This window comes from Tursiops truncatus, chromosome 18 (genome assembly GCF_011762595.2).
Source record: "Tursiops truncatus isolate mTurTru1 chromosome 18, mTurTru1.mat.Y, whole genome shotgun sequence".
Lineage (NCBI taxonomy): Eukaryota > Metazoa > Chordata > Mammalia > Artiodactyla > Delphinidae > Tursiops > Tursiops truncatus.
In genome coordinates this window covers 45,852,102-45,872,648 of record NC_047051.1, presented here as the reverse complement: position 1 = coordinate 45,872,648, position 20,547 = coordinate 45,852,102, and the positions used below count along the sequence as shown (strand labels likewise).

Here is a 20,547-nt window from a genome sequence, read left to right as displayed (position 1 = left end):
CTATTTGTATCATCTTTAATTTCTTTCATCAGTGTGTTATAGTTTTCTGCATACAGGTCTTTGTCTCCTTAGGTAGGTTTATTCCTAGGTATTTTATTCTTTTTGTTGCAGTGGTAAAAGGGAGTGTTTCCTTAAATTCTCTTTCAGATTTTTCATCATTAGTGTATAGGAATGCAAGAGATTTCTGTGCATTAATTTTGTATCCTGCTACTTTACCAAATTCATTGATTAGCTCTAGTAGTTTTCTGGTAGCATCTTTAGGATTCTCTATGTATAGTATCATGTCATCTGCCAACAGTGAATCCTTGCATTCCTGGGGTAAACCCCACTTGATCATGGTGTATGATCCTTTTAATATGTTGTTGGAATCTGTTTGCTAGTGTTTTGTTGAGGATTTTGCATCTATGTTCACCAGTGATATTGGCCTGTAGTTTTCTTTCTTTGTGACATCTTTGTCTGATTTTGGTATCAGGGTGATGGTGGCTTCATAGAATGAGTTTGGGAGTGTTCCTCCCTCTGCTATATTTTGGAAGAGTTTGAGAAGGATAGGTGTTAGCTCTTCTCTAAATGTTTGATAGAGTTTGCCTGTGAAGCCATCTGGTCCTGGGTTTTGTTTGTTGGAAGGTTTTTAATCACAGTCTCAATTTCAGTGCTTGTGATTGGTCTGTTTGTGTTTTCTATTTCCTGGTCAATCTTGGAAGGTTGTGCTTTTCTAAGAATTTGTCCATTTCTTCCAGGTTGTGTACTTTATTGGCATATAGTTACTTGTTGTAATCTCTCATGATCCTTTGTATTTCTGCAGTGTCAGTTGTTGCTTCTTCTTTTTCATTTCTAATTCTGTTGATTTGAGTCTTCTCCCTGTTTTTCTTGATGAGTCTGGCTAATGGTTTATCAATTTTGTTTATCTTCTCAAAGAACCAGCTTTTAGTTTTATTGATCTTTGCTACTGTTTCCTTCATTTCTTTTTCATTTATTTCTGATCTGATCTTTATGATTTCTTTCCTTCTGCTAACTTTGGGTTGTTTTTGTTCTTTTCCTCTAATTCCTTTAGGTGTAAGGTTAGGTTTTTTATTAGTGATTTTTCTTGTTTCTTGAGGTAGGATTGTATTGCTATAAACTTCTGTCTTAGAATTGCTTTTGCTCCTCCCATAGGTTTTGGGTTGTCGTGTTTTCATTGTCATTTGTTGCTAGGTATTTTTGATTTCCTCTTTGATTTCTTCAGTGATCTCTTGGTTATTTAGTAGCATATTGTTTAGCCTCCATGTGTTTGTAGTTTTGACAGATTTTTTTCCTGTAATTGATATCTAGTCTCATAGTGTTGTTGTCGGAAAAGATACTTGATACGATTTCAATTTTCTTACGTTTACCAAAGCTTGAGTTGTGACCCAAGATATGGTCTATACTGGAGAATGATCCATGAACATTTCAGAAGAAAGTGTATTTTGTTGTTTTTGGATGGAATGTCCTATAAATATCAATTAAGTCCATCTTGTTTAATGTATCATTTAAAGCTTTTGTTTCCTTATTTATTTTCATTTTGGAAGATCTGTCCACTGGTGAAAGTGGGGTGTTAAAGTCACCTACTATGGTTGTGTTACTGTCGATTTCCTCTTTTATGGCTGTTATCATTTGCCTCATGTATTGAGGTGCTCCTATGTTGTCACCTGGTATTTTTTAATATATCAATTGCATTGGAACACATTTGTGTTTTCAAAACAAACATTATAGGAGAATTGACTGAACTTAGCAAGGGCATCTAACCCCGATTTGGGATGTCAAGGCTTCCTGATAGAAGTAATGTCTAAGCTGAGCTAGGAGGGATGTTAACAAAGCAAATTGCTTTGAAACAGAGACATTTTAGCTACTTTATGTAAGGGAGTTAACCATGTATTAACATTAACTAGGGGAAGAGCATTTCATGCAGAAGGAACAGTAAGTTCAAAGTCTCTGAGGTTAGAATAAGTTGGCAAGATCAAGAAATAGCTAAAAGTGTGGCTGGATGGAGTGAGCAAGGGAGAAAATGTTAGGGTTGAAGTCAGAAATGTAGGTAGAGACCAGATCATTTAGGGTGTAGTGAGTCATGGAAAAAAAACTGGATTTTAGCCCATGAGTGCTAGACAGCTGTTGAGCAGGAGAGTAGTAATATCCATTTTGGCTGCTCTAAGGAGAATAGATTAGAAGCAAGGTCCTCCAGTTAGGAGGATATTTTAGTACCCCTGGGAGACAAGACAGAAAATTGGATCACGGTAGCAGCAGTTAAGATGGTGAGAAGTAGATCAGATATTGGGTATATTTTGTTGATACAAATATTTTGTTGATTTTAGGACTTGGTGATAGATTGGGGCTATGAGGAAATAATCAGTTAATTAATGTATTTTAATAGACCATATCATTAATTTATTTAATGGATCATAGTATTTAATAGGTCCATATTTTTTAAAAATAGGTTATATTAGTTTATATGATGGTGAGGATGTTATAGTAGAGAGGGGGGGAAATTTGATTCCAGAGAGAGAAAGTAATTATAGGACAAAGTTGTTGAATAGAGGAGAGGAGATGCTCACATAGGTGAGCAGATTCAGTGGTAGGGAGGTGAAGTAGGTCTCGAGTGACTGCTTCTGATTCTCAGTGTGGAGATTGAGGTCCTTCATCTGAGAGTGAGGAAGGAAGACAAGGAACTTGGAGAGTAAAGCAGGAAAAAAGAAGGTGTAAAGTGATCTCCTCAGAAGGTAGGGAATTTAGGAAATGAAGAAAACTAAAGGAGCCAAGCAGTCAGGATTGTGGATGTTGAGGTCTTAGAGAATCCTGGAAGGTGTTGTGGTAGATCTACAGTAGACGCCAGCCTACCTCTATTTAACATCCTTAGCTGTTTAAAATAATCCAAATAAAAATAGCTTTTCTTGTGCTTTCAGGAACCACAGTCTTTTCATGCAGTTGAGGCTTTCCATTACCCTTTATATACCTACCCGCTCACTTGATCACCTAACTACACACCTTCATTCCAGGAGGCCTGGGTAGGGGTAGGGGGGTACACAGAGTTTCTTAGTGTTCTGCATCTGTAGCTGACACCTAAATATAATGAAATGGAAATGTTTGTGTATTTCTAAGAATAGAAAGCTTTTTTTTCTTACTGTGCTATGTTCATTCAAATTCATACAGTGGTATATACCATAATGTGACGGTTGTTTTAAAAAATACCTGATGGTGTTAATAGTTGTATATGGAGCATACAAAAGACTCACTACTAACTATATCTCTTGGTTTGTTTATTTCACAGAATGAAATAGATAGTGGAAAAATAATATTTTCAGAGCATCTTCCATTAAGTAAGCTACAACAAGGCATAAAATCTGGTGCATACCTTCAAGGGACATTTAGAGCTAGCAGGGAAAATTACTTAGAAGCTACAGTATGGGTTCATGGTGACACTGAAGACAATAAAGAGGCAAGTGTGTACATAAATTCCTTTTACACTAAAATGTTTTCTGTTCTTTTTTTTTCACAAGTGTTTAACATTTTTGTACAAGAAGTTAAGTTTGCTTTATCCTCCCAATTTATCAGCTTGAAGAAAGTTATGTGAAAGGTCGTAGATACTAGTAGAATTAATCACTTTTTCAAAAAACTGCTTATTGAGGAAAAGAACTATTAACCCACTTTTAAGAGAATAAAAATCTAATCAATAAAAAACCCCACTATGGTACCTTTATTTTCTGTATTATGATCTATTGTGGGAAATACTATTTACATAATGTATAATTGCTCTGGAGAGCTTCACACACTTTAAAGCAAATAGCAGTTGTTTTGGGGTGCTCACTATTGGGCAGGTACTCATCTCATTGCTTTGAATGCTGCATTTCATATATTTTCAACTCTGCCTGTAAGAGTAGGTACTCTCTTTTTTGTTTTACCAATCAGGACCCTGAGATTTAGAGAGATTAAGAAATTGTGGTACTAATGTAAGAGTTATGGTAGAGCCATGAACACAACCCATATTTTCTGACCATGTTTTTTCTATTTGCTATTGAGAAATTAAGAGGGCAGAGTAAAGGGCCCCACTATAAAGGAAGAAAATATATAAAGGAGGGGAAATAGAAACATAGAGACATCAGAATATATCTAAACTTCTGTAGGCAACCTTCCCATTATTATATTGCCTTTGAAAATATCTGGGCACGTGTCATTTGCTGTTTCACACAGATAATCTTACAAGGACTTAAAAATTTAAACCGAGCTATTCATGAAGATATTGTGGCTGTGGAGCTTCTTCCGAAGAATCAGTGGGTAGCACCATCTTCTGTGGTTTTACTTGACGAAGGTCAAAATGAAGATGATATGGAGAAAGAAGAGGAGAGAGAATGCATTGTATGAAACCAAGAAAGTTTTATTTTTTTGTCTGCGTAGCTTTGAATAAGTTGTTAATGTATTGTCTTTGGAAAAAATTAAACAAGTTTCATTGCTTTCAGATTTATTTTATTAATATTTATTTTATTTGCTAGGTATAATGAATAAAATTATAGTTCTGTCAGTTTAATAATATATGTCATACACATAGTTGATTTCTTTTCCTCTAAGTAGTCTGCTTTTAAATTAATGTCTTCTTTTGCTCAAATAAAACAAAGGTTTAAATACAAAAAGACTTGAGTATGAAACTTGAATTCTGACATTCAGGTGTACGGTCTGGCTGAATTAGTGAGGTTTAAGTAAATAAAAATTTAAAATTTTCTGAAATGCCTTTATGTAATGTTAAAGTTCCCTCAGCATAAGAGATGTACTTCTGGGCCCTTACAAATAGGTCTGTTTAATAATTCCTTCTCTATTACCATATTTATTATGAAGAGAGTGCTTTCAGGTGTTTCTTTTGACCTAAAGTCTACCTGATATGACCTATTTATTTTCCCATTTTAGAATTACAACAATAATACAATTAGTTGGAATTCACACAACATTAGTAGTAGTTCTCTTTATATGAATTATATTCACTACTCTGGAGTCTTACTATAACATTATCTTTGCAGAGTCCAGGCCATAAGAGAGTGTTAGAGGTGAAATACCATAAGGTTCTTCTGCTGTTTCTAATAAAAACTATTATTTGTTTGGGTTTATATTTTGGATAAGGACGAACCTTTAAAGATACATCTCTTTTTTAATGAATTAATGAATGCCACTCAGCTAATTATTGAAAACTAGTACTAAAATCCTAGTCTTTTAATTACCAGACCTGTGCATGTGTGTGTGTGTGTGCACGCACATGTATGCAAGTCAGTAAATCTTCATATTAAAACTGCAGAGTCCAGTTCTGACATATTTATTCAATTACTTTTGTTTTTTTGTAGTGCTTTACTATGGAACTGTTTTTGTAGTTTTGTTTGGCATGCTCTTGCCTAGAATTTTGAAGCATCAAAATTCCTTAGTTTTATGTCATAATTTACTGCTTGAGAAAGTACCTGTGTTCTAATTTTGAAGGGAAATTGTCTCATTATCCTTACAGGAAAGATAACTGAAGATTTTTACTTTTATTTTTACATCTCAGCTTAAGACTGCTGTAAGTGAAAAAATGTTAAAGCCTACAGGTAGAGTTGTTGGAATAATAAGAAGGAACTGGAGACCATATTGTGGCATGCTTTCGAAGTCTGATATTAAAGAGGTGAGTAAAGAGCATGTTGCTATGTAATAGAAAATGAAATACATTGAATAGAACTTACAGCCCTCACTCACCTTGCCCCCATCCCCAGCCTTTTTTGTATGTGTAAAATCTTTTTTCCTAATTTTCTCTAGTCAAGAAGACATCTCTTTACTCCTGCTGATAAGAGAATCCCTAGAATTCGGATAGAAACCAGACAGGCCTCTACATTAGAAGGGCAGAGAATTATTGTTGCTATTGATGGTTGGCCCAGAAATTCCAGATATCCAAATGTAAGCTTGAATTAATCATTTTATTTTAGAATATTTAATTAAAACTTTGGGAATAAAGTTGCTTCTTTTACTGAAAATAGAATCTGCTTTTGTATAAAATACATACTGAGATCTAGAAGTATTTCACAGTTACCTGGTAAGTGTACGTCCAAGCTGAAAATTAATTTTAGGAAATTCCAATGTGAATCATTTGGTGACTTTTACTCAGACTTCCTAACAAATAACTTTTGGTGACAGCTACTACAAAAACAGCATTTGAGACCTAAGTAGATTGTAAATAAACAAATTTGGAAGATAGGATATTTGAAGCACATTTTAAACTTGAAAAATAATAGAAAATAAACAGACACCTTTTTATATGAGAACCAGGCCCTTGGGAAGTCTCCCCCATAAATCACTTGAGAAGTCTTTGTCATTTTTAGCTTTAATTTACCTAGTTGTCATTTTTAAGAAGTGTGGAGAACATTTAGAAATACTAAAGTGATATGTAAATGTTCAGGGATTTAATGTGATAGTAAAATATAAATTGCCAAACAAAAAGCTGTAAAATACACCTTTCTAATAATATCTTTTGGTTTTAGGGGCACTTTGTAAAAAATTTAGGTGAAGTCGGAGACAAAGAGACTGAAACGGAAGTTTTGTTACTTGAGCATGATGTTCCCCATCAGCCTTTCTCACAGGCTGTTCTTAGCCTTCTACCAAAGATGCCCTGGAGCATCACTGAGAAGGTATGTTGAAAAGAATTCTTAGTGAATCACTGTATCTGAGCTACTAATTTTGTTTGATTTCTGTATGTGTTTTTTTAAAATATGTAGAAACCGTAGTTCCCTCCTCCCCTGCATTTAGTTTGGTACAGAACTCTTAGGTATCATGGAAATCATTTGCTTTACTGAAAGACAGACTTTTCTAGGGGACAGACATTAGCTTATGTCAAATTTTCCTAAGATGAAGAGTTCACAAGTTATAAATCATGATATGCAGTTATAATTAAGAAATAAAGCTGTTTTTTTTTAATTTATAGATATTGTTGATTGCATAAGAGCTTGTGTTACATCTGTACCACCAAAATAGTTTTTTCTTTCTTAATAATGTGGCATCTTCTAGGACATGAAAAACAGAGAAGACCTGAGACATCTGTGTGTTTGTAGTGTGGACCCCCCAGGATGTACTGATATAGATGATGCTCTCCATTGTAGAGAACTTGAAAATGGAAATTTGGAGGTATTCATAATTATAATGACGTTCTATCCAAATATAGTTCTGGTCTTGAGTTAATTTTCTTTTGACCTATTGTAGAATTTGTTTGTGAGTTATTTATGTCAAGTAGAGTCAGTTGTAGCTGCAGAGACTAATGGGCATGTAAAAAATTGAAATGGTAACTGTGACTAAGGTCCTTTTTCCTTTTGGCCGTATTTCTTCTCATTAGAACTCCATTAGTACATTTACCCAATTAAGCATGTTGACATCCTTTTTATCTTTTTAAGGTTGGTGTTCATATTGCTGATGTTAGCTATTTTATTAGACCAGGAAATGCATTGGATCAAGAATCAGCTAGAAGGGGAACAACTGTGTATCTTTGTGAAAAGGTAAATATATTAAATTTAGAGTGGAATTTTGATACATCATTTCCATCACCTGTTTTATTCTTAATAATAAAACCATCTGAGGTGTTTCCTGAGAAGAGGACAGCCTCAGTATATAGTGAAATATGAAATACTACTTTGTTAATTGTGCAGTTTGTCAAAATCATGGGCACTTTTGGATTCTTGAACAGTCTGGAATAGTACATGAATTAGCTAAAAGACATACATAGAATAAGATGGCCTTAAATCAGTGAAAATATTGCAATGTGTTTTGTTATTGAGTGACCCAAATAACAAGTAGACGTAGTTGATATAAATTGTTGTGTAGCATTTAACTTATTATTGGTGGGTAATTAATATATTTTCTGTTTCTTATATATAGTTAAGTCGAGTCTGTTCTGTCACAATTTACCATTTATTCTTCATTAAGTATGCTCCCATAAACTTACAGAGAAAAATTGTGAAAGTAGAAGGGAAAGTTAAGCTTAGTCTTTGGTAAATTCATTGTCAAAGTTCTTCTGTGTAGCTTTTTTCCATAAAATTTTAGTGTTTCTCTTTTTTTAGAATGTTGAAAACACCATGTAGTTTGTGTGAAGTATTGGAGGAAGGTCCAGTCGTAGAGCTATTAGGGCCTGTGTCTGTTATCTGGTACAAACGTATTGTACAGACCAGAGATTTCAAAGTTTCAGAGCACAGCTAGGTGGGTAGTGTAGAGAACTTAAACTTAGACCGACTGACATGAAATCCAGTTCTCTTTCATTGCTTCCCTCTTGTAAAAATTGTGTGTAACTACTTTTCTAGAAATAGACTTTTTATTTCACATTTTCTCACTTCTTTTCACAAAGGCCTTTTTTTCCCCCTTGTAAGTTCAATGCTATTGATATTTGAGAGTAGAACCTCAAAAAACATGTGGAGACAGCTCGGTAATCCACAACTCTATTTTATTTGTTCCAGAGGATTGACATGGTTCCAGAGTTGCTTAGCTCTAACTTATGTTCCCTAAGATCTAACGTTGACAGGTACTTATCACATTTCTTCATAAAAACATAGTATTTACTTCTATAACTGATTCCCATTAACAGATACCATCTATTTTTCCTCATAGGTTGGCATTTTCATGTATTTGGGAAATGAATCACAATGCAGAAATCTTAAAAACAAGGTTTACCAAAAGTGTCATTAATTCAAAGGTTGGTTTCATGGTTACTACTTCATGTTTAACATCTTTGGTGCTTTTAACAATGTTCTAGATTGTTTTGAAAAAGTTAGGCTTATTAATAATAATAATAAGTTTTTCCCCAGTGTTGCAGCAAACTCTAGTTGTTTTCAGTTACTTGCTTAATTTTTGCTGTTACTTAGAAATGAGTTTATTCCTGTATTCAGAAACTTACCAAGCCTATATACTTGAGGAGACCAAGTAGGTTTCTTTTAGCCCTAACTCAGGAACTCCAGTGTTTGAAGCTGTCCCAGTTTATAACTGGTTAGTATTTTAAAAGATGGCATGTACACCGTCTCCTTGTTCCTCACACTTTCTCACTGAAATAATGTGATAAATCATGGTTGAATTCCAGTAGGACTAGCCTGAGCTCGATGTTCACACAGAACGGAGCCAGATTATGTTTCTCATTCTTCTCCTTTTTTTAATACTTTTCCCCAGATTCCCTTGTGTTCTCATTTTGCCCTGAATCTACCTCTGATGTTTGCCAAACCACTTTTCTTCCAATGATCTGTTTTCCAAGTTTGCCGGCTTTTTCTCTCCCTTTGACATCATTCTTTTCTAATCAGCTAGTGATTGGAAAGAAAGCAATGTTAAACTGACAGATAGTAATGTGGGAATGATTTAAATTTTCCTAGATTAGTATTTTTAAATAGGATGAGTTTATAATTCTCCTAGACTTGGTCAGTGTAACAAAATTATATGAAAAAAAATTAGTAAGCATATAACAGAAAACATTTTTAGATGGGGAACTCTTATCCCCTAATAGATAAGTTGGTTCTCCCAAGAATCTGACCTGGTCTGCATCACCTAACTCTCTTGTACTATTCCTGATTTTTACTCAAAAAGCTGCTTAGAAAAAAAAAAGCTAAAAAATGGTGTTTTACATAAGGAGGGAAATAGGAACAGAGGTACTATTTGTATTGTAATTGGAAATTAATGTTTTCTACTATGATTTTTCCGATTCTTAGGTTAAATACCTAATTTTGGGTATTTAGTAGATTTCCTATAAAACACAATGTCTAGACTATTACAATTTTATTAATTATTTGCTGTGAGTAAGGCAGTATTGGTTCTCCGGAAAGGATTTCACTTTACAGTCATTATCAGAGAATCTAACCTTCCTTTTATTTTATTTTAACATTACCTAAGTATTTATACATTAACTGAACTATGAGTAAATAGTTTAAACTATTTACTAACCATTCTACCATTTTATTTTGTTTTAACATAAGTTCGCTTATGTTGTGTAATGCATCAGATAAGAGTAAATGAACCAGAAATCATAGGTGTGGAGTATAAATATTATAGATAGGAATCTCTTCTTTTGTTATTGATTTTAGGTTTTCTGAAATCATGGATTTTATATAGTGGAAATATGAGAACATAGTAAGTCAGTTTTTATAAGCATTGTATTAACATATGGTTTCTTTTTTAGGCTTCCCTTACATATGCTGAAGCTCAGATGAGAATTGATTCAGCAACCATGAATGATAGTATTACTACTAGTCTCCGTGGACTAAATAAACTAGCTAAAATTTTGAAAAAAGGAAGAATTGAAAATGGGTACATTTCAAAAATAGTTATTAAGATTTGTCTTAATTCACCTATCCTGGCATTAAGCTAACTTGTGAACTCTTTAAAGTGTTTTATCATGGACAGTGATGAATTATTTAATAGGCTGAATAGGGGCTCTTAAGTAGAAACATTCCGTTTCTTCTAGATACCTTTTTAAATATTAGCAGCTTGATTCTGGACTTGATTCTGGTTTGTTCAAGAGTTCTGTTGTGTCAAAGATCTTGATATGTTTGAGTTAAAGATCTTGAAGAAATTCTAGGAAGGCAAGATTGTCTTAAGACTGTTCTATTTGGATCGTTCCTGATTTTAATTAGAAATGAGTTTCAAGATTGAACATTGGTTTTCAGATATTAAAATAAATATAGATGAAGTCCTTCTTGCACTTAGAGTTGGAAGAGATTTTAGAGGTTGTTTAATCCAACACCTTCATTTTTTTTTTTAAAGTTTTTTTTTTTTTTTTAATTTTTATTTATGTATTTATTTATTATTTTTGGCTGTGTTGGGTCTTTGTTTCTGTGCGAGGGCTTTCTCTAGTTGCGGCGAGTGGGGGCCACTCTTCATCGCGGTGCACAGGCCTCTCACTGTCGCGGCCTCTCTCGTTGCGGAGCGCAGGCTCAGTAGTTGTGGCTCACGGGTCTAGTTGCTCCGCGGCATGTGGGATCTTCCCAGACCAGGGCTCGAACCCGTGTCCCCTGCATTGGCAGGCAGATTCTCAACCACTGTGCCACCAGGGAAGCCCCCAACACCTTCATTTTTTAAATGATTAAGAGTTACCTAGAAGCAGTCTTACCAAAGATCTGATTGCTAGCGGCAGGTTTACAACTTTTAGCTGTTATATCATGGCATTTGCCAAACTGCAGAGGAGTTTTAAGGAGTATCCAAGTACCCAAACTTGTTGAAATAGTTAGAAGAAATTTGATTCTTGAAAAACATCAACTGTCAGAGTAAAGCAGGTTCTTGAGCCTTTCATATGTTGGTCTCTGGGTTCCTGTGCCCATCTAGGGTAGGGTCACAAGTAGTTACTAAAAGTGTTTTTGTTGGGGAGTGCAAACTCTAGATCTGTGCTGTTTTCATAAGATGTGCCTATTTAAATTAAAATTCATTAAAATTAAAATAAAAAATTCAGTTCCTGAGTCACATTAGCTATATTTCAAGTCCTCAGTAGCCACATTTGGCTAGTGGCTACCATGTTGGACAAGGTGGATTGAGAACATTTCCATCCCTGCAGAAAGTTCCATTGGACAGTGTTGTTCTAGGCATTTATGCTGAGCCAACCCTATCTCTACTCACACTTCAGTTTTCTGGGAATTTTCTCCTGAAACTTGGAACTATATAAGGATAATTTGGATGTAGTAAAACCCAATGAAATTATTGCTCAAGTTTGTCCTTAAGATGTAAATAAGAGGAGTATAGTTAGATTTCTTTTGTAATACAGAACAACACATTTTTCATCAAGTATTCGTTTATTGAAGGTTTTCAGTATGCCAGGCATCAGAAGAAAGTTTGTTGTAAAAGCAAAGTGAATAAAACAAATTGAAACTGTATTTATTTTGGCAGTTTTAAAGTAAGAGATGTAAATTTGCATCTGTAACAGCTTCCGCTAATTAGGACAGGAAAGATATTTCGTTAACTTGAACACTGTACTTCTAGTTTTGTAAGTATTGATAGATAGTCATCTATTGGTAAAACATATCATCGAGTCTTCTCAGTCTTAGGATGAATAGAGAAAGGAATCAGTAAAAAAAAATTGGTGTCTTTCACCTTCTTAAAGGATGTGTTGTGTCTTAAATTATATTTATCATATGTCTATGTTAAAGAATAAGTGTCACGTTTTAAATGTTCTGTGAAGAAAAAGTGATCAAAATGTGATTAGTATACCTTGCTCTTTAGGTCAAGATGTATAGATTAACACAGATTAATTGTGGTTTAGAACCTTATTGTAAATTATGCATGGAAAGAAAGGAATATTTGTCGGGATTCCCTCTCTAGTATTTCTTCTGTAGTTCTTCTAATAAAGGTGAAGAGTCAAGGGAAAAAAGGACTTGGAATCCCACTTAACTTGCCCCAAATCATCTTTTTCCCTTTTTTGTGATTGTCCAAAGTTACCCAGCCTCATTAAAATTCTTAGTTTTAGGTTGATTTGGAGCTGACCTGATGAAAATAGCATCAAGGTGTGTAGAAACATTATACTTGCCTTGCCTTGTGGGAATTTACTTTTCAAAGGAGAACTTGCCAAATCATTAAATGAACTGTGCATGTAAAGCACTTAGCCTAGTGCACTCTCTGACCCACAGCACTCAGATATTAATAGCCATTAGTGTTTGTGACATTAGTTGTAGTTTGTCTCCTCTCCTTGGTTGAGTGTATGTGGAAGATACTTTCGAACTGGGGATCTTCTGATGTTACTGATCTACCCATGGCAGCTTCCCTTTTGCCTCTCTCCACCATCCCTCACCCTAATACATTGTTTCCTATAGTAAATAAAATACTATTGATTACCTTCTTTATTTATAAAACTGATTACAAACTCTTGTAGCTAAGTAAAAACTCAGTTTCGGTACAGAAGTCATTCAAATCCTGAGAAACACAAGGACTCATTTTGTTGTGTTGCTACTGTCCTCCCTTTTTAAATGCATTTTAGAGCTGTAAAATATTAGGCTATCCGTGAAAATGGAACATAAAACTTAGCAGATGGTCATAAAGCTTTCATAAGAAAAACTGTTATGCACTTGCTCTAATCATTTTCTGTTTTAAAAGAATCACTTCCAGAATTATATCTGTTACTGCTCACATGACTGATTCACCTCTTTATCTTATTTAGGGCTTTGACTCTTTCTTCTCCAGAAGTTCGATTCCACATGGACAGTGAAACTCATGATCCTATAGATCTGCAGACCAAGGAACTTAGGTATGCAATTTTTTTGATGGGTAGTAGATAAGATTTTGATTTTAAGGTAATATCTAGTATATATATTAATAAAGCATATTTGTACCCCAAATATCTATTTTTAGTAGGGTTATGATTTCTACAGAGTTTTTTTTACTTATGAAATGTAGAGAAAAGTTAATGATTTCACTTTCTAGTCTTTTTTATATAAAACCTATGTATCTTATTTATAAGATAAATATTATAAAAGGAAAACTGCCAGTTTGGTTTGTCTTAATGTGTGGTATATTAGAACTTGACTAGTAATAGCTATGGTAAGTAAAGGAAGATTACCCTCATTAATTTCTTATGTATTTAATAGAGAATATACTGTGATAGGGTAGAATAGTGGCCAAACACTGGGCTTTGAAGCCAGACTGCCTAGATTTGGATCCCACTTCTGCCAGTGACTCCGGTCAAGTTATTTGACCTCTCTATGACTCGATTTATTTGTCAGTAAAATAGGATTGGTAATGGTACCTACCTCATAGGGTGTTGCGAAGAATAGTCAGAGGTTAGGTATTGTTGTTACAGTTTTATTGATTTGGGCTAAGATTTAGGGAGCAAGGTTGTTTTGGATTAAATCAGAGTTAGGCCTCTTTTCCATGCCTGTTATGTAAGGTGATCTGAAATTAATCATGCATTTACACTTTTCTAGTAGATGACCAAGGATTAAAAATGGGAATATTCTCAAGTTTGTTAGTTAGGACCAGTGTGTGCGTTATAGCATTAGAGCTAAAATTTAAAAATACCTTTGGGTGAATTTCTGTGCAAATAAGTCTAATGTTAATAGGAACAGTGAACCCAATACCAAGGGCTTTTTTGAGGAAGATCTTGAATCTAGTTTTGCCAAAGCAGAACATCACCCATTTCTTCTTACCAAGAAGAAAAACCACATTTCTAAGAGATTGTCCCATAGTTTTAAAGGTACAATTAGAGGTCTTCCTAATATTAAAAAAAAAAAATTAATATATTTTAGGAATCTTGTCAAGAAGTTATAAGATGTTGTTAAAAATGGAAACATGAATGACAGATTAATAATGCATGTTCAGTAACTTGGGAGAAAGAAAGCACTATTAAACAACACAGATCATTTACTAAACTAAATTTTAAGTGGACATAGGCTATGTAGAATGAAAAACAATATCACATTGGTTAAGAGCTTTGAAGTCAGATTATATGGGCTCAGATCCTGTTTCTACTGATAATTCTAATCTTGAGCAAGAGAATAATGTTACACATCTTTAGTTTTCTCACCTGCAAAACAGGACTAATATCTATATCCATATATATATATATACATATGTGTGTATATGTATTGTATATGTGTATGTATACACACACACATATCGCAATGTATATAGCACTTATAGCACAATGCCTGGGCCATAATATGCACCCAAAATAGCTATTTTAAATATCTCTTCGTTTTGGGGTGAAAGTTTATTAGTGAAAGTTTTCATTTTTTTAAAGCCAAAATTGATATGACCTAAATAGCTTTTAATTCTTAGAAAACTTTATTTCTGTGGACTTATAATTGAATAAAAATCTCTTTGTACTCAGTATAAAGAGGTGAAAATGCTTATGATTTAGATTTTATATATTACTAGAGTTACTAAAGCTTCTGGTTTTTTTTTTTTTTTTTTTGCGGTACGCGGGCCTCTCACTGTTGTGGCCTCTCCTGTTGCGGAGCACAGGCTCCGGACGCGCAGGCTCAGCGGCCATGGCTTACGGGCCCAGCCGCTCTGCGGCATGTGGGATCTTCCCGGTGCAGGGCACGAACCCGTAGTCCCCTGCACCGGCAGGCGGACTCTCAACCACTGCGCCACCAGGGAAGCCCAAAGCTTCTGTTTTTTATTGCCATTTGTAAAGTCTCTTCTAGCGTGAGATTTACTCATGGAGTAGATGCCTAGTAAGAGATCGTTAGCACAGTAGCTGAGAAATGAAAGGGATACTAAGTTCTTAAAAAAACACATGTGCATACACACATGAATGTTTACATAGGAATTTTCATTATCTCTTGGTAGAGAAGGTAACCTGTGAACGATATATAGAAGTCTCATTCTTTTTCCTTATTTAACGATTTTGCCATTGGCAGAGAAACAAATTCCATGGTGGAAGAATTTATGTTACTTGCCAACATCTCTGTTGCAAAAAAAATTCACGAAGAATTTCCTGAGCATGCTCTGCTTCGAAAACATCCTGCCCCTCCTCCATCAAATTACGAAATTCTTGTTAAGGCAGCTAAATCCAAGGTAAGGTCACATAGTTTGAAAAAGCATCTGTATTTGTGTAGTGATCCAGCCATTGCACTGAATAATCTATATTTACATTTCCATAAAAATTTTGTTGTCTCCTGATGCAAAAATATGCCCGTAGTTCTTTCAATTAAAAAAGAAGTCATCTAACTTGGGTGTGGTCATCTCTTCGCACCTTGAAATCATTTGTTTAATAAAATCCTTTAATGTCTTTAAATAAAGAGAGCCCTATACTAAAGCCAGATATTCCAGACTAAGTTATTTATAATATCCTGAACGTATTAAGCTCTTCCATATCTCTGTGCCTTTACACATGTTTTTTATGCCTGTATTATTTCATGCCTCCTCCAAACTGTCTACCTTTAGAGACTTAACAGATAGTTTTTTTTTTCTCTTTATCTTCAACTCACTTAAGCCCTCTTTATGTCATGTCCCTAAGAAAGAAGTCCATTTTTGCATATGTGGAAAAAAGGAAAAACATAGAAAGGGCACCCGTTTCCTCAGCCCCTTATGCTCCCTGCCTCTGGTTAGTAGACTTATTTAGGCATGATTATCCCTACACTTGGGGTGACTGTGGCTTGGATTTCAGGGTATTATTCTAACAGGATGACGTTGATTTCTGATTTTTCAGACCTTTATGGTGGGCCTGCTCCTATCATATCCATGAGAACAGAATCAGCTTCTCCTCTGCTCTAAGGATTGTACTGTAAATTGGAGAATTTTCTCTTACTGTCCTATTTCTTTCTATGACCTGGGTAGAGGAAGGAAGATATAAGTATTTTTGCCTCATCTCCCAAAGTAAAACAAGCAGCCAATTGCTGTATCAGCACGTTGAGCTGTAGTAACCAATACAGTTTTATTTTGCCTCTGATCTTCTACTTTGAATGGAGGGAAACTCTGCAGAGAAAATCCAGATATGCTGAAAAATATCCAGATCTACTTTGATTTTTTTCTGCCCCAACAGAGATAAGGCAAGTACAGATTGGACTTTGAGAGATAGCACTACTGCTCCCAATATTCTCTTCCCCTTGAAATTTCTTAAGAATGTTGATACTGTAGTACCTTCAAATGCGTTCAGAAAAATTTAAGGTTTAATGTTGCAAAAAACAGCCATTACTTTTTATGACTTTATTTTTAGTTCTCCTAGGTTTAGGATAAAAGATATAAACACTGAATATGTGGTCAAAAACCACCATATTTGTTCAATCTGATTGGTTATATTTTGAAGACATGCTGGTAGTGATTTTAAAATGTTTAATATGATGCGTTTTCCCCTCTTTTTTATCCACAGAATTTGGAAATTAAAACTGATACAGCCAAGGCTTTGGCTGACTCTTTGGACCGGGCTGATTCACTTACCTTCCCATATCTAAACACCCTGTTAAGAATATTGGCAACTCGCTGCATGATGCAAGCTGTGTACTTCTGCTCTGGAATGGATACTGATTTTCATCACTATGGCTTAGCGTCCCCAATATACACACATTTTACTTCACCCATCCGAAGGTACTTTTTCCTTATGAAATTAGAGATAGAAAACAGTTGATTTCAAATTTTAAAAGGACATTTTAATGTTAACATAGCATGATTCTTATTTCTCCTTCATATATCTAGATACGCAGACATCATCGTTCATCGGTTATTGGCTGTGGCTGTCGGGGCTGACTGCACTTACCCAGAGTTGACAGACAAACACAAGCTTGCAGAAGTATGTAAAAATCTCAATTTTCGGCACAAAATGGCACAGTACGCTCAGCGTGCATCTGTGGCTTTTCATACCCAGGTATTTGCCTTCTATCACTAATGTTAGAAATGAAGTTTCGTTCACTTTTAATTGCAGAATTTTTTTTTTTTTTGTTAACTTCAAAATATCTTAAGACAATCCTTGATAAGGTTGTATGCTTTTTTACAGTTATTTTTCAAAAGCAAAGGAATAGTAAGTGAAGAAGCTTATATTCTATTTGTGAGAAAGAATGCTCTTGTGGTGTTAATTCCAAAGTATGGATTAGAAGGTACAGTGTTTTTTGAAGAAAAGGACAAACCAAAGCCACGGCTTACTTACGATGATGAGGTACAGTATTTCTAATGTTTTTATTTTGGCTTTTTTTGGAGGGGGGACAGTTGCAAATGGTACCTATAAAGGGAAAAATTATTTTTGTACCCTACAGAACTTTATGCTAGCTAAGCTTATCGTTTTACTCACTATTTCTCAGCTCAGTGTTTCTTGCCATATACAAAAGTTTTTCTTGATTTCTTTCTTTTATACCATGAAAAGTTTTCCCCTCTAAGGAAAACTTGAATTATGCTTTGTCCCTAGTGGACAAATGGATTAAAGTAAAGGAATAAATGGCTGTTTATAGCTCCAAGAAGGGAATTTTTTCAACCAATTCCAAGTGTCTCTTACCTGACACACTCCCTACTTCCCTAATCTTAGTAGAACTACAGAACAGTAAATTCTGCCCACATTACCTTTGTGCTCCTGTATAACACCAACAATTTGCTAATTAAAGGGGTGAGAATCCTACAGTTAATGAATATATATTGGGACCACATTGGGACCCAATAAATATATATTGGGACCACATAAAGTAAAGGAATAAATGGCTGTTTATAGCTCCAAGAAGGGAATTTTTTCAACCAATTCCAAGTGTCTCTTACCTGACACACTCCCTACTTCCCTAATCTTAGTAGAACTACAGAACAATAAATTCTGCCCACATTACCTTTGTGCTCCTGTATAACACCAACAATTTGCTAATTAAAGGGGTGAGAATCCTACAGTTAATGAATATATATTGGGACCACATTAATGAAAGGGGGAGGTTTGCACATAATTAGGTCATATGTATGAGTTTGTTAGATTAGTGGTTTTTGTTATGTTGAACACCTAGATACTGAATAAATATTGAAGTTATTTTAGAATTTAAACTTTTAAATTAATATGGAAGATAAATTATAAAGAATTAGAACCAAGCCTCAAGTGTAAGAAAGCAATTAAAAATAGTAAAATGTGTTTTGTTTAGATACCATCACTTAAAATAGAAGATACAGTGTTTCATATATTTGATAAAGTTAAAGTGAAAATCATGTTAGACTCATCTAATCTTCAGCATCAGAAGATCCGAATGTCCCTGGTAGAACCACAGGTAAGACCAAACTTAGAGTGTCCATGTTGTGGTGGAATAAACAGTATGTATTTTGTGAAAGAGAGTGATATAGTCATAAGTTATTCCTGTTTAAGGATAGAATCCTGTAAGTATTGTGGAAGACAAATATCTGCATAGGAAATCCTATTTTCTCACTGATTTCCTTAGGCCATGGGAACCCAGGCATCTGGGCTTCTTCTGAGGTCCTTGGGGCCAAAAGTGGAGTTCTGAGATCTGCCTAGTTCTTTCTGAAATCCGCACTTTTGAAGATCAAGTTAAAGTGTGTTTCCACCTAAGACATTGGTTCTTAACCTTGGCTCTGCCCCCGACACACCTGAGGCCTCTGATCCTGACAGAGTGGCTCACAGCTAAGATAAATTGAACGTTTTGGTTAAACCCACCCTTCCCAAATGACATGCTTCTACCTGCTGAGATCATGTCTGCCTTTTACATTCTGAACCACTGTTCCTTTGTGTGTGAAATACATACCAACACATATATCCTGTGGAAAATCTGCTCCTTCTTCCCCCTACCACCCCTGCATCTTTTTGAACTTAAAAGCGTCAGTGGGGAAGGGGAAGATGAGAAAGATTTATTCCTTATTTTACGCTTTTACTCATCTATTTTTCCCATTTGCATTACTTTAGATACCAGGAATAAGCGTTCCTACTGATACTTCAAACATGGACATTAGTGAACCAGAGACAAAGAAGAAGAAGCTTCAAAAATAGCTACAGTCAAGAAAAAAAAAGCTTCAAAGATTGGTTTCCTTAAAAAAAAAATCTTGAGGGAACACTTGTAAACCTAAGAAGTGTGTGATAGTTTGTTACTTCTAAGCACATTTTAATAATTTTTGAAATTTGCATTTTTATTGAACTGTTGACTGTGTCTGTCCCATCATACTACTTCCTTTCTGGATTGAACAGAACTACTTATGCAGAAAAATTCGATTGAATAACCATCACTTAAATAGTGACAGGATAACAACTTGAGGGATCTGTAAAGATCATTTAAAGGGAGCACTCATCTGCTCACTGAAGAGGAGATGAATTTTGCATAAGTAATTTGATTATCTACTATTGATAGAAAAAAACTGTAATTTTCCTATGGAGAAAATATAACATTTTTAGAAGGAACAGTCTATTCTTTCTGAGTCTTGAAAGCTGTCAGTGTGTGGTACGGCAGTTTTTAGATTTCAAGACAGTGAAGTCAGGAGCTGTCAGGGACTTCAGCATTTAATCTCCTTTGCCACCTTTAATTTACCTGACTTATACTAAGTGTTCCTGTACTGTTAAAAAGCCTCCTGCATTTTATTAGTGGTTCTTGAACAGCTGTGAATGTTTGGGAATTGGGTGTTGAAGGAAGGTGAAGTAGAATATTTTGATCTAACTGGAAAAATAGTTTTTTTTTAATACCAGATAATAAGTGTGATCATCATCCTTGACCTTCAGCTCAAATATCTCCCCGAAAATAAGGCATTAGGGTTCAAAGAAAGAATAGAGATGGCCCTTTAAACATCACATCGTGTTACTTATAAAATAAGGAGGCAATTAATAATGGCTTTTAAATTGCATATATATCAGATTATGGAGGAAAGGAGGGGTTGCATGAGGACATTAAAGGGAACAGATTGAAGTACTGCTACTTGGTGTGCCCGTGCCTACTTCCTTGTCAACCACAAAGATTATTAATGATAAAATAGGTGTCTTCAAGAATATTTCGAGATAGAGTTACCTTAAAACATTTTACTTGGCTCATTCAATTTCTGAAGTACCGACACTGTACCAGGTTCCTCACCAGTCAAGTAAACGATCTCTGCCCTGAAGGAGCTTGCAGTACAGTGAGAAGTGACTGGCGAACACATCGGCAGGTGTAGTAAGTGAGAATAGTTCCAATGTGTACATTCAGGCACTTCAGTAATTAAAAT

At 34.9% G+C, this 20,547-nt stretch overlaps 1 protein-coding gene across 3 annotated transcripts in view; it reads left to right on the top strand.

The window, feature by feature from the left end:
* Positions 1-20,264, top strand: part of DIS3 (DIS3 homolog, exosome endoribonuclease and 3'-5' exoribonuclease) — a 28,171-nt gene extending 7,907 nt beyond the window's left edge. For 2 of the 3 annotated variants that reach the window (XM_004324353.4, XM_019921056.3), the window contains 17 exons: positions 3,278-3,445; positions 4,198-4,362; positions 5,531-5,644; positions 5,776-5,913; positions 6,495-6,641; positions 7,018-7,134; positions 7,398-7,499; positions 8,451-8,515; positions 8,602-8,686; positions 10,151-10,278; positions 13,112-13,198; positions 15,315-15,471; positions 16,766-16,980; positions 17,089-17,257; positions 17,387-17,545; positions 18,498-18,620; positions 19,268-20,264. In XM_004324353.4, coding sequence (XP_004324401.1) covers positions 3,278-3,445; positions 4,198-4,362; positions 5,531-5,644; positions 5,776-5,913; positions 6,495-6,641; positions 7,018-7,134; positions 7,398-7,499; positions 8,451-8,515; positions 8,602-8,686; positions 10,151-10,278; positions 13,112-13,198; positions 15,315-15,471; positions 16,766-16,980; positions 17,089-17,257; positions 17,387-17,545; positions 18,498-18,620; positions 19,268-19,351 — 2,223 coding nt within the window. In that variant the 3' untranslated portion in view covers positions 19,352-20,264. The remainder of the gene's footprint in view (positions 1-3,277; positions 3,446-4,197; positions 4,363-5,530; positions 5,645-5,775; positions 5,914-6,494; positions 6,642-7,017; positions 7,135-7,397; positions 7,500-8,450; positions 8,516-8,601; positions 8,687-10,150; positions 10,279-13,111; positions 13,199-15,314; positions 15,472-16,765; positions 16,981-17,088; positions 17,258-17,386; positions 17,546-18,497; positions 18,621-19,267) is intronic. The other variant, XM_019921054.3, reaches the window with a different exon arrangement.
* Positions 20,265-20,547: the final 283 nt, after the last annotated feature.